We start from the raw sequence: 13520 nt of genomic DNA on the forward strand, positions 1-13520 counted from the left end.
ATTCATTAAAAAAATTGTTATAAAACTTGCTCTTTTTATTTTATTAGTTGATTGGATTCAAAGCTGCACAAATAATGGCTAAACAATTGCAGCTTTCAGAAGTGTTTTTTTTTCTACATTATATACATTATTTTACTATATATAATTTACCTCGTGTTTATGTCATGTAAGAACTTAGTGAAAACGGGGTAGGTTCTTGAACTTCTTCCTACTCCTTTTGATGAGTGGAGTATGTGAGTAACATCAAAGTCAACAGCTTCATGCACCATATTTTTAATCTTGTTTTACAAGCGTCACCCTTTACTGATCGGCTGTAATAAAATTATGCGGCGTGAAAACTGCACTGCGGACCAACACTGTGAAATTGCCCATTTCATTGACCGTTAACCTTTTGCGCCAATCAACTATTAACATTTCAATCCAAACAACATGCTTTATTACACCGACATGCAGCAGTATAATTGTTGATGCACAAAAGTAAGATTTATGTTGTTCCCCCCCCTCCCGCTTTCCGACCAGTATCTAAAGATGTTCACGGACTTCCTGTCATTCATGGTGCTCTTCAACTTCATCATTCCTGTGTCCATGTATGTGACGGTTGAGATGCAAAAGTTTTTGGGTTCCTTTTTTATCACCTGGGACAAGGACTTTTTTGACCCCGAAATCAAGGAAGGGGCTCTGGTCAACACGTCTGACCTCAATGAGGAACTGGGCCAGGTCAGTATTGACAGATGTTTGCTCTTATCTATAAATGTGGTTATGTTTGTGTGTGTGTTTTTTAAAGCAATTGTGTGCCCTGTCCATCTGTGTATTCTTCCAGCCAGACTTGGCAATGTCAAAATGCTCTAAAATGTCTGTCAGTGAACGAAATTTAAGTGGACAGGATCTCTTTTGTATCCGTGAAACATTATGTCTCATAATGCACACTAAGCTTGTAATATAGATGGTAACAAGATCCCAAAGGACTCTGTGTTTACAACAGCTAACACCTTGTCACAACATTATGAACACTTGCACATTTTAATGAATTGAGCAGGTTGAGTTGCCTCTAAAAAAAAATGATTATGCTCTGTTTTATTGACAGTGTCCGAGGCGTAATTTTACATATCATTTATTGCTGTGGTGGTATAATATTTTACGACCTAATAACTGTTTGGATCACTTCACAGTGTATAATTCAGTACCTAATATTGCATCTTCAAAGGCAGTGCTTTAGATTTAGGTGTTTGATTATTCAGACGTACCCAAAATGAGGGGGGTATAATACGATTAAATTCTATAAAATGATGAAACGTTAGCTGACAGAATATGATCGTCAGTCTGATTACAACAGATGTACTTTTAAATGCTAATAAGTAACCTCGAGCAGTCTGTGTCATTTTGACTCATTCGGTTTTATAGCGCTTTTAATTGCCATCAGTTGCCATTGACATTTCGATTTGCCACGTGATTGAGATGACAGAGATGCAAAGTTAATGCCATGTGCAAGGTTAACGATCAATGCAGCGTTCGTCTCTCCCGATTTGGCAGCACATTTTGCAAACTGACTTTGACGTTCGTTTGATGTGCCCCGCCTGCAGGTGGAGTACGTCTTCACAGACAAGACGGGAACCCTCACTCAGAATAACATGGAGTTCATCGAGTGCTGCATCGACGGATTCCAGTACAAGAATCGAGACGGCGCCTCAGAAGGAGACGGGTTTTGTGTCACAGATGGGCCCGCGACCAGAATGAAGGAAAAAGCTGGCAGGGTAGGTGTTAGGCGGCACCGCCGCCCCATCTGTTGTACACCGAAGAAAAAAAACAAAAAATCATGCATTCAGCAACATATGGCTACGATAGCGCTCGGTGCTCCGGAAGGCCCTTCACAGGTCACCCACATGCAGTCTACTCGCCGTGTCAGCATATGTATTAAGCGCTCGAGCGTCGGTGGCACAGGTGCCAGAAAATACTTCCTGGACTGCGGCACAATAAAAGTGTGTTTTGATAAAAACTCAAGATTTGCAGCCAACGCACTTGACTTTATCTAATCTGCAGCTACTGAATATGACACCATCACCTGACGAGTTGATAGTCAGGCACAAGTCTATTGTTAGGTCTGCGGTTCTCAACATATTTTTCATGATGTAGCCCCTGTGAATTTTTTTCCAGCCAAGTACTCCTAAAACACACACACATACAAACTTTGAAACTGCCTTTGTATTGGTATCTGTAGACATCTTTTATTCAGACTCCAGATAGACCATGTAAAGTCGTTTGATGTCTGGCTCATCTGCCAAAAAGCTGCGTCAGTAATGACATTGTACATTTGGGTAAAGCTTAGCATAAAGGCGGCTACTTCATGTTTCATTTCCTCTCAATTTGAAAAGAAAACTGTACTGTGAAGAGCATTAAATTTGCAGATTAAAGACCTTGCGTAACCCCGGCGGTTCTCAAAAGTGAAAACAACAGTCTTGTCAATTTTCATTGGTACCTAATGATGTGGCCTTTGAGTGTCTATACACTGATAATTCTTTGTGAATGTGTTTCTAGGAGCGTGAAGAGCTGTTCCTGCGCGCTCTTTGCCTCTGCCACACAGTCCAGGTGAAGGAGTCCCCCCAGCCAAGTCCGCTCCAAGACGGCAAAATGGCCGACCAGGTGGATGCCATCGTACTCCGTCTGCCTCTGGATGAGAGGGGCTTCATAGCGTCCTCCCCCGATGAGGTCGCCCTGGTCAAGGGTGCCATGAGGTAAGGAGGCGAGCTGCGCGATTCATTTTTCACTGATGGTTTTGAACCATTGCTTTTGTCTCCCCCTGCAGGTATGGCTTCACATTTCTGGGTCTGGAAAGCAAAGCCATGAAAATCCTCAACAGGAGCCATGAAATCGAAGTGTAAGTTAGTACAATTAGAGACAAAAAATCGTACATCTAGAACCGCATCTCATTTGGAGCTTAAATTGGATTTTGTTTTCTTCTCTTTGCAGCTATGAGCTGCTTCATGTGTTGAATTTTGACCCAGTGAGAAGACGAATGAGCGTAATTGTCAAATGCAAATCAGGTGAGAGACTTCAATTTTTGATTTATTTACCAGCACGTAACACACCGCTCGTGTGCTTATCAAATGTCCTCCAGGGGATATCGTGCTCTTCTGCAAGGGAGCAGACTCCTCCATTTTCCCTCGCGTCAAACAGGAGGAAGTGGAGCCCATCCGCGTGCACGTGGAGCGCAATGCAAAGGTCGGTGTTATCGTCTCACAACAGATACATTATTAGGCTGTCTTGGGACGCTTTGCGCTTTGTGATGCAGGAGGGCTACAGAACACTGTGTGTGGCTTACAAACTACTCGGCGCCGAAGAGTACGCCCAGGTGGACGCGGAGCTGAGGGAAGCCAGGCTGGCTCTGCAGGACAGAGAGGAGAAGCTCATGGCTGTTTATAACGAGGTGGAGACCGGAATGAGTCTAATCGGTGCGACTGCTGTTGAAGATAGGTGGGTTTTCAATTGTTTTCTTTGGGCAATAAACTTCACAATGCGGCTCTTTCCTGCCTGTGTTATTCTCCCTCAGGACATCAAACAGTTTCAGGGTTTGTTTTTTTTATTTTGTCTTGTTTTGTAGTACTGCCATCTAGTGGTTGAGCTTGGGTTCATACGCTATAAACCAAAATATTAGTTGAGGTTTGACCATTTACCTAAAATAGACATCTTTGCAGAAGTTTCGGACGGCTAAGTTTCGCTTTTGTTAATCATTGCTTGTTTGCCTTGTGGGCTTTTTTTTCTTTTTTTTTGCAGACTTCAAGAAGAGGCAGCGGAAACAATGGAGGCTCTACAGGGGGCCGGCATTAAGATCTGGGTCCTCACGGGAGACAAAATGGAGACGGCAAAGTCCACCTGTTTCGCCTGTCGCTTGTTTCAGATGACCACTGAGCTTCTGGAGCTGACCGTACGCACACTTGAGGAAGGAGGTGGCAAGCGAGAGGAGCGACTGCACGAGCTCTTACTCGAGTATCACAGGAAAGCCGTGCAGGATGCGCCATCCTTAGAAAATGGCATCAGCGGGTTGGTTTATCCACTTTTTGTTATGGATGGTTGCTCCACTAGTAACACTAGCTAGTCCAATTAATTCTGGTTTAGACATTGCTTTGTTGACTTCTTTTTTGAGAAAAACGATCAAATAGATGGAGTATCACTGTTGTGGATGCAGTACAGTAAATGCGAATGTTCTCTTGAAACAGGAACTGGTCGGTTGCCAGCCAGGACTACGGTTGTATTATTGATGGAGCCACGCTCTCCATGGTGCTCAACTCCACAGATTCCAACTCCAGCCACTACAGGAACCTCTTCCTGCAGATTTGTCAAAACTGCACCGCCGTGCTCTGCTGCCGCATGGCTCCCTTGCAAAAGGCCCAGGTCAGAAAAAGCTTCCAGTTCCATTTCGATGGAATTCATTACAATCTGACTGTTCGCCAATGAACACAGGGCACATATAAACCTATACAAACAACCATTCACATCTACTCTCCCAAAACAAAAAAAAACGTATTTTTCCGAATACAAAAAGAGGGGGTCAATTACAGTATAAGCGAGGTCGAATTGTACTAGGAGCAATAGGGTATATCCATTTCCGATTCGTCACTTGCTGCCTAATTCTTTTCTTCAGATTGTAAAACTGGTGAAAAACTCTAAAGGCAGCCCCATTACACTCTCCATCGGTGATGGTGCCAATGACGTCAGCATGATTTTGGAAGCGCATGTTGGCATAGGTGAGATATTGTTTGCTAAATTTGACAACGTTCTAGTAAGTCTTAAGCCTAACGATCCTTTCTCGGTCGTTCCAGGCATCAAGGGTAAAGAGGGTCGACAGGCAGTGAGGAACAGTGACTACGCCATCCCCAAACTCAAGCACCTGAAGAAGCTCCTGCTAGCCCACGGACATCTCTACTATGTTCGCATCGCACACTTGGTGCAGTATTTCTTCTACAAGGTAGGAGATTCTGAGCCTTGGATCCGTACTTGCTTTTGAGATCATCTATTCAATCCTCCGTTTGCCCACAGAACCTGTGCTTCATCTTACCTCAGTTTTTGTACCAGTTCTTCTGCGGCCATTCCCAGCAGGTGAGAACGCACTGAAGAGCTTTTCAATGGTCTAAAAATGTCATAAACTCACTCCATCCCATTTTCCCTCTGGTTGACCCGCTGTTGTTTTCCCCAGATGCCCCGACTTCTATGCTAGAATCTGACATGTTGTGTCCGTCCTAGTAAACATGTCTGGTATTTAAGCATAGTGGTAGTATGGTTCCAGCAAAATAATTTTCCCCCAAGTACCCGCTTAGTAATTTATTAACACATAAGACTGTTCAGAGGTTATTCCATGCCAAATCGCAGCAGTAAAATCTGAAAGTTATAACCATGCACCTTTGTATTTTAATGAATGTTCTTGTAGTTAATAGCAATAGCACAAAACAAAATTTCAAATGGAAGCAAGGCTACATTTATGCTAAATATATTAGCCTAATAAGCGCGTACGTGTGTGTGTGTGTTTAGTCCGCTCCATGTTATTAACCCCTGGATGCCCATCCTTTCCCAACCCCTCTTTGCCCTCTTCAACCCCAACCCCCTCCTCCCATTGCGGTCATCCTCCCCAGCCCCTCTATGATGCGGCCTATTTGACGATGTACAACATCTGCTTCACCTCTATGCCCATCCTGGCTTACAGCCTCTTGGAGCAGCACATCAGCATGCAGGCTCTGCTGAGCAATGCTCCCCTCTACAGGTAAACTACCGCAACCTTCCCGGATCTGCAGTTGGAGAAGCTGAGCATTTTTTCACTTATAGAGGGGACGTTGTTGTTTTTTTATTTGTGGAAAGCATCACAACTTTTTTTCATAATGAACCCATGTTTAATATATATATCTTTACCTTGCATTTTCCATCTCAAATCAGTCAGCATTATTAGCGTAGCGCGTGTGTCTGTATATGTATGTACATAATGTGTGTGTGTGTGATTCTGTATGTATGAATGTGTATATAATAACGAGCGAATCGTTTACTGTATTGGCTTCTGTCTATCTTTGGGTAGAGACTGAAGCCCCGAGATGTAAAAAAGATACACAGTAATTGTGTAAAGATACATTTCCAGAGCAGCTAAAATAATAGCACAAAGAGAGTTGGAAAAAGAAATGTCGTGGTAACAATATTGCAATTATTTGAATAAAACAGTGTTGTTTTTGTCTCGGCCATGTGAAGAGAGATTCGCAAGAATGCCATGCTGCGATGGAGGCCCTTCCTGTACTGGACTTTTTTGGGCGTCTTCCACGGTCTGGTCTTCTTCTTCGGCGTCCGATGTCTGTTTCTAAACTCAGCCCAGCAGGATGACGGCCAGGTTTGTTTTGGGCTTCTCGTTAGCTCCTCGTACGAATTTGATAGCACGCGCTTTGTGTGTCTTTGGACGCAGGTTTTTGGGAACTGGGCCTACGGCACAATCGTCTTCACTGTCCTCGTCTTCACTGTCACATTGAAGGTGAGCCGCAGCTTTGGTTAATGACGTGCGCCAAACATGTTCGCCATTTATTTTTTGGGTGGCGTAGCAAGTATGGTTATTATATATTTTTGAATTTGTATTCTATCCGTTTTATGTGTATTGCCTCATTTCTCATCAGTAATACTGAACTATATAATATCCATAATGAGCTTTAATTTATAAAGTATGCGTACTGATTTATTTCCTTATGCGATTTACAACTTGGTTTTGCATCACAATTTGATTAGAATGATTATATAGCAGGCAAATGCAAGCGTGTCTGATCTTGTCCTCCCCTAGCTTGCGCTGGACACGCGACACTGGACATGGATCAACCACTTTGTAATCTGGGGCTCCCTTGCCTTTTACACACTTTTCAGCTTCTTCTGGGGAGGAATTATTTGGTGAGTAAGCGGCTGATTTGGCTCGTTGTTGTTTTGTCGCGGCTCAGCCATTGTGTCCTCCGTCCACCCCGCAGGCCCTTCCTCAGGCAGCAGCGTATGTATTTTGTCTTTGCCACCATGCTGAGCTCGGTGTCAGCCTGGCTGGTCATCATCCTGCTCATCGTTCTCAGCCTCCTGCCGGAGATCCTTCTGGCCGTCTTCCGCAACCCGTTCACCCCATTTACTCAGCAGGTAGCGCTTACACACACACACACAAACATATCAGTAGCGCACCCCCACTTTTTTTTTTTTTTTAACCTGCAAAGTCTTGCGATTTTTACACAATGCTGCACATTTGGTTTTGTTTTTCTGTCAACATGCCGTTTGGCCTGACAGACTGTTGAAGAAATTAAAATGGGACAATGTTGGGTATAGGCGTAGATTGCCAAACCCTAAATTTCACAAAAAGTTGCATGCCGCTCTTTCATCTTTACGATCTGGCTCTCTGTGACTATAAAAAAATAATAATTACAACTGTACATATAGGGGATTATGGTGTTTTTTAACAGCTTTTGCTAAGGATGAAAACTGCAGGTGCACCTAATATTGTGGCTAGTGATTTGTAAAACCCGTACTGCCGAGTTGACTGTAATTTTCTACTAATTTTCCCTGCTTTTAACACATAGCGCCGGTTTCTCCTTCTGCTTCACTTTTTGTGCTCTCACTTCCTCGATGGACGGCGCAATTCTTAAAAGATGAAACACCGCCTTCCTCCTTCGGGGACCTCTACTATCTTCATGTTGTCGCAGACCGCCAGCACTCACAACTTCTCGTGGAGTGACTGAGGTCTCTCTTTTCCCTTTCTCTTCGTCTTAAGTTTCTCTTCCCTTTCTGTTCCTTTCCCCACTGTGGTCTCCCTTCTCACCCTCCACATAATCACAAATCAAGAAAGAGTTGTATGGGATTGTGTTTCGATACATGGCTTCGGTGCGAAGGAGGAGTATGGTCTACAAAATGAAAAACAAGCATCTTGTTAAAGTCTCTCATTATTGCATGTGTGGTTGTGTGGGTCAGCCGTCAGTCTCCTCCCAGCCGCATGCTCAGCGTGGTTCGAGCATCCGAGTCTGCTTGAGGCTCCATCTGCATTACGGACCCGTACCGCAACCTCCCCATCCTCACTGCATTCTTGTTTTTGTCTGTGTGTGTGTGTGTTTGTGCACGGACAGAATTTTATTTTGCCTTATTTTTTTCCCCAATTATCTTAGGTCCCCAAATATAAGACACTTTTTCCCCCAAAAAATGAAGGCCAAAAGAATGGGCCGTGGATTTTTTTTTTTTAATTCTACACCACTCAATATGATCTGTCAGCCACATAAGCAGAGTGTTGACACTTAGATGGCCATATTTAACAATAGTTACCGTAATAGGACAAGCTCACCAACAGCCATCTTTGTTCACACTGGAGAGGCTCATGGAAAAATTAAGCTGTGTGCGCTGGTAACCTAGAAAGCTATTCCATTGCACTTGTTTATCAATTGCGGTCTTTTGGCATATACACAATCATAAACTTGCTGAAACCTGTATTGAAATTTCTTTTGTTTTGCTATAGTTTTTACTTTGTTGCCAAAGTGTTGATGCGTGTTATGCACGCTAACATAGAAAATAGCAGAATTCGACCCCAAAATGAAGGGTGCGTCTTGTATTTGGGGACTTAGGATCCTTGTTTATTACTTAAATCGTGTCAATTTAGTGTTGTTTACTGTGGGCAAAGAAAGCAACTAAAAAACATCCAAGACGAGAGATTGATTATGTACTAAGCAAACATTTGCAAGCTTGCCCCACTCCTGTGAGCCGGACCCTACTATTGTATCGCACATTACGTTAAATGTCTCGGTCGCTATCGTTTGAGTCACAAATGTTGCTTTAACCAAGGTGAGGAACTAAAGAACAGGTATTGTATTTGATAGGGCTGTCTTTCCATCTATGTCTTTGTCTCTCTCTCTCTCTCTCTCTCTCTCTCTCTCTCTCTCTCTCTCTCTCTCTCTCAAGTCTTTCGTGTATTTCACGACATGTCCCGGTCTGTCATTGTGCGTGCGCTTGTATGAGGGGCCGTGAGGGACGCAATTCAGGAGGATCGCTAATACGCGCTGCAGAAAGGCCCGTGATTTTTTTTTTTTTGTGCCATGCATGTATGATCATTGTATTTGTAGGCCAAAAAAAAAAAAAAGTCATGCGGATCTTGGGGTAATCTTGACTGGTGTCCCCCGACGGCCCGTCATCGGCTTGCCAGCTTAGTTACGTCTGTGGTGTCCTCTTGCCTCACCCTTCCAGAGGTATCCAGTTGAGTCCATCGCGGGGGGCGTCCCGTCCCCGCTGTCGTCGGCCAGGCCCCTGCTCATGAGAACCTTTACAGACCGGTCCAATACTGTCATTTAATCAGGTACCGGTCCACGTCTGGGCCCCAAGCCAACTGGTGTCTCCACAGTCATGGCTCCTAACCGACTAGTCTCACTAGGCATCCAATCCAAACAAGACGTCGTGTGTGGCTTGTTGTCTCGTCCGCGCTGAAATCGGTTGGCTGAATAGATGCAGAGTTTCCGGCTGATTTGTCTTAACCCTTCCAACAAAATGTCAGCAATGTCATTCTGAAGCAAATTGCTCCTTTCAGCCTCCCTTTTGATGCCACCCCGCTTTTCCAAATCCAAATGTGTCTTTGAGTGTTGTTTGGTTTGCTGGCCGCGCAACGTGTGCTTGTAGTGCTGTGACTTTTTTAGCGTCAACCTCGGGGATGTGCAATATGTGGAACCGCCACATGATTTCAAGTGTGACACATACAACACGCATCCTGCTTCTTTTCACAATCCAAAATGGGAATAATTGTGTGTGTGAGATGATTTTTTTTTTTCAGGCTAAAATACATTTGCAAGTTATCAACTATTTCACAAATTAGCTCATTTTGACTGAAGCAACAACCAGTCGCAACTGTCGAATTTGCTGTCACTTGTGAAAAGAAAAGAGGATGCCTCCGTTTTAACACGAGTCGTGGTTTTCTGGTGACTAACTTAAGAGTAACACTTGTGGTTTTCATTGTCCAAAATGTTCATATTGCAGTTAGACAAAAATGGCCTTATAACTGTTGACTCTTATTTATTTTTTTTTTCTCTGCAATGTGAACATGGGCGGTAGCAGCTCACAGGGTGTAGCCATTTGTCACGCTTTGTGTGTTGTGCTGTAGCCAGAGCCCGAGTGCGTGCGTGCGTGCGCGCGACTCGTGAATGTTGCTGCACAACAATGGCGCTTAACCCCCGTTTGTGTTCCCCAACCAGCTGCCCGACGACGACCTTCGGTGCGCACCCAGGTAAAGCGAAAAGGCTCACTGTTGCCTCTGGTGGCTCCTCACTGTACTTCAGTAGATGCTATTGATGAATTTCCCACATGATCAAGAGATGGCAATTTTTGTTGCCATTTTTTCCCCCTACGCAACCATTGAAGGTGGTTGGACAAAAAGACGGAACAATAACGAGGCTAGCTCTTAGAACATGTGATATTGAGTAAAGCAACTTAATGAAAGAAGTCATTGTGCCACATTGTGTGATTACAGTAAGAGATGTGCGCCATCTAGTGGCATCTGTTGGCATAATTACTTTTTTTTTTCCACTTCATGTTCATGTCAAACCTAAAATAATGCAATGCTGCCATCTTCAGTAACCTCTTTGAATTTTCAGCCCCCTGTTCATGTTGAAAACATTCTTGATAAAAATTCCTCCTCTGCGGCAAACCGTAGTATTCCAGTTGACGAATATGAACGACAGTGGGGCAGTTGACTCATGGTTTTCACTTCTACTTAAGTACAGTGTGAGGACTTTTGCCACTTCTGGCTGTTTTTGTCAAAGACCTTCCCACCAGGAGAATTTGTCTCATTTTCTGTGCCTCTCTTGTGACGTCTGTTTGATTCTCTTCTGATTGTACTTTTGTACTTGTCCTTTTTTTGCTGGTGCACACATTTAACACTTTCCCCCCCCCCCTTTGTCCCACCAGCCTCCATCTGTGGCGCCCATATCTTTTAAGCAACTGAAGGCTCTCCACTGAAGGCAGGCGGCGGCGGCGGCCGACATTTCAGGGTTTCGTGCCAATCAGGTCAGACGCGTGACCGCCACGGCAGCAGGCGCCACCTCGGACTCTGGGTCGACTCGGGTGGGGGAAAGACTCTCCGTCCCTCTCTGGCCCAATTTTGACACGCGCCGCCAATGCATGTCTGCAAAGCAGCGCCGCCCCCCCCCCTTTTTTTTTTTTTTTTTTTTTTACAATTTTTTTCCGTTTATCTCCAAATGAATGCATACACCGCTGCCTTGTTTCCACCTATGACTGCTGTGTTTTAACAAGCAGATAATGTTACCACTCAAATGCTCCACTGCATGGGGGGGAATAATTTAAAAAAAAAAATGCAAGCAATGTTACAGGTAACAAGATGGCGAGTTTAACGGTTTATTTTTTCAACATGGGTATCACTTCACTCTTTATGTTGGAATTGTTCAATCGGCGGTCAAGTTGGAGAGTGCCAAAAGGCTCGGCCAAAAAGTCCTCAAATGTGCGTGCATGCGTGGGATTAAGCACTAGATTAGCGATTTAGGGGCAGTGTGGCAAAGCTCATACTCGCGTGACCTCAATCGGCACGCCTCAAGAGTCCCAATTATGATGGAAGGAGTAATACTGTAATCAAGTATGTACTGTACGGATCTCACGTGCTGAAAGCCAAAAAGAGAAGACTGGAGCAGATGTCTAGAAAATTGTCGTCTTTGTCTGTGTGTGTGTCACAAAAATTCTAATGGCTTGAGAGAAACGGCAACGTCTGAGTCTACTTGAATTTTGTCCATTACTGGTGTTCTTAGGCACGATTATTTGATGATGAAATTAAATTGCTTCATACAATGGTGCCTTGACTTATGAGTTGAATTTGTTAGGTCGTATGTACCTTTTCCAATTGAAAATCGTTTCGGATCAGGAACTCCATGGAGGAGTGCAATTGACATTCAGAGGATAAAGAATGTATGCCTGAGATGGGTTAGGTCAACAATGTGCCATCAATGTTTGTTCCAACGTATATGGTGTTATTGTTAGCATTGAGCTAGCTAGTTTACTAATGGTTTACATTTGCCGTGAGGTGATCAGGTCCAATTTTTGCAATTCTAAAAGCATGTCAAGTCACTCGTATCTCAAGGCACCACTGTTTTAGGCGGAAAACAAAAACGGCATCCGGAAAGACGTGGAATGAAAAGAAATATGATTTGCCCAAGTGTGTTTTTGAGTCTTGATGAGCAACTTGCACCAATGTTAACGTTTAATATGGAACCCTACTTTAAAAAAAAAAAAAAATGACCACTCTAACTTTGAACGGTTCCCCAAGGCACATGAGGGCTTGAGTTTATGTACGATTTGGTATACAGAATCGATTACAATACATTCCATTCAAGCAGCTACTTTTACTTACACACTATCCAGGATTTGTTTTTCCACACAAGTATATCGTTCCCGATTTAAGGCCTAAATGTTCTATTTTTAACTTTTTTATTGTGTGCGAGCTAGCTTGTGTTGACATTCTTTAAAAAAAAAAAAAATGCTTTGAAGCTTTACTTTGTATGTTGCACTGTGCTGGCAAAAAAAGACAAAACGGAGCCTGCTTTCTTCTAAAACTTTACAACCTTTAAGTGGCATCAGTGATGCCACTTTGTTTTTGGGGCCCCCCTTTTTCCCCTCAGTGCTTAAAACGTTTTATGGAGCCTAAGTCTAAACAAAGATCACAAGAGCGCATTGTATTTTTAGCGCTTGTCTTTTCCCTCGCCACTTTTTTTTTTTATGTCAAATGTACCAAAATGTAATGAGGTTATGGAGTGCGTACGTACGTCCGTACTATGTGGCGCCCTTTTGGCTCGCCGGCCTCAAAAACACTCCCAAACCTCTTCAGATGAATGTATTCAAGCTCTATTTAAATTCTCAAAAGTTTATTACAGAATAAAACACATTTTGAAGAATGCGCCCAGTGTTTTCTGTGCCAGTGTGTACATTTGTATTTATTTTTTGAGTTCACTAAGCAGATGCTGTGCAGTAATGAGATGGCAGGCGGGGCAGGCTAAGCTGGATCAGTCGTGTGGCCGTTTCCGGGACATGCGCTTCTAAAAAATACACGCAGTAAGTGAAATTGCAAAGTAGTAGAATACATGTACATGTATATATTTTGATGGATGAGATTTTTTTAAATGAAGTGGAGCTGACACCCTTGACTAGTATCTAACGAGCCAATTGAGCACTGTAGTGAAAACTCTGACCACTGGGTGGCAGTGTTTCCACACAACACATTACATTTCATACATAGCACTAAGGAGCTATACGATAGGAGGATTTAGTGAGTTTTTAACTTTCTCAAACATGCCAATGTGGCTGGAAGCTCCATAATTCTGAATTTTACAGCAAAAGGTACAATTTGCAAAACTTCATCTTTGAGCATTGTAGAATGCCTGACCTGGATGAGAGAATCAACCCAGACTTTCAAGTCCATTTTGTGATGTTGTATAAAGGCTGCCTTAAGAGCAACGAGTCATACTTGGAACCTCGTACAGAAAGAGTGCGTGCGTTCATCACGTTAT

At 43.4% G+C, this 13520-nt stretch overlaps 1 protein-coding gene across 4 annotated transcripts in view; it reads left to right on the forward strand.

Moving 5' to 3' along the window:
- The window catches only part of atp11c (ATPase phospholipid transporting 11C (ATP11C blood group)), a 31249-nt gene extending 18339 nt beyond the window's left edge, over positions 1-12910 (forward strand). Inside the window, exons 13-32 of one of the 4 annotated variants that reach the window (XM_088431122.1) lie at positions 520-717; positions 1581-1751; positions 2533-2729; positions 2801-2872; positions 2965-3038; positions 3113-3216; positions 3287-3468; positions 3769-4035; positions 4212-4386; positions 4637-4739; positions 4815-4960; positions 5032-5091; positions 5622-5749; positions 6223-6358; positions 6431-6496; positions 6797-6900; positions 6975-7131; positions 9211-9319; positions 10206-10237; positions 10918-12910. In XM_088431122.1, coding sequence (XP_088287248.1) covers positions 520-717; positions 1581-1751; positions 2533-2729; positions 2801-2872; positions 2965-3038; positions 3113-3216; positions 3287-3468; positions 3769-4035; positions 4212-4386; positions 4637-4739; positions 4815-4960; positions 5032-5091; positions 5622-5749; positions 6223-6358; positions 6431-6496; positions 6797-6900; positions 6975-7131; positions 9211-9315 — 2445 coding nt within the window. In that variant the 3' untranslated portion in view covers positions 9316-9319; positions 10206-10237; positions 10918-12910. Of the gene's footprint in view, positions 1-519; positions 718-1580; positions 1752-2532; positions 2730-2800; positions 2873-2964; positions 3039-3112; positions 3217-3286; positions 3469-3768; positions 4036-4211; positions 4387-4636; positions 4740-4814; positions 4961-5031; positions 5092-5621; positions 5750-6222; positions 6497-6796; positions 6901-6974; positions 7132-9210; positions 9320-10205; positions 10238-10917 lie in introns of all 4 variants that reach the window. The other 3 variants (XM_088431118.1, XM_088431119.1, XM_088431121.1) reach the window with 3 other exon arrangements.
- Positions 12911-13520: the final 610 nt, after the last annotated feature.

This window comes from Hippichthys cyanospilos, chromosome 13 (assembly GCF_059441005.1).
Source record: "Hippichthys cyanospilos isolate Australia breed blue-spotted pipefish chromosome 13, RoL_Hcya_1.0, whole genome shotgun sequence".
NCBI classification, from domain to species: Eukaryota; Metazoa; Chordata; class Actinopteri; order Syngnathiformes; family Syngnathidae; genus Hippichthys; species Hippichthys cyanospilos.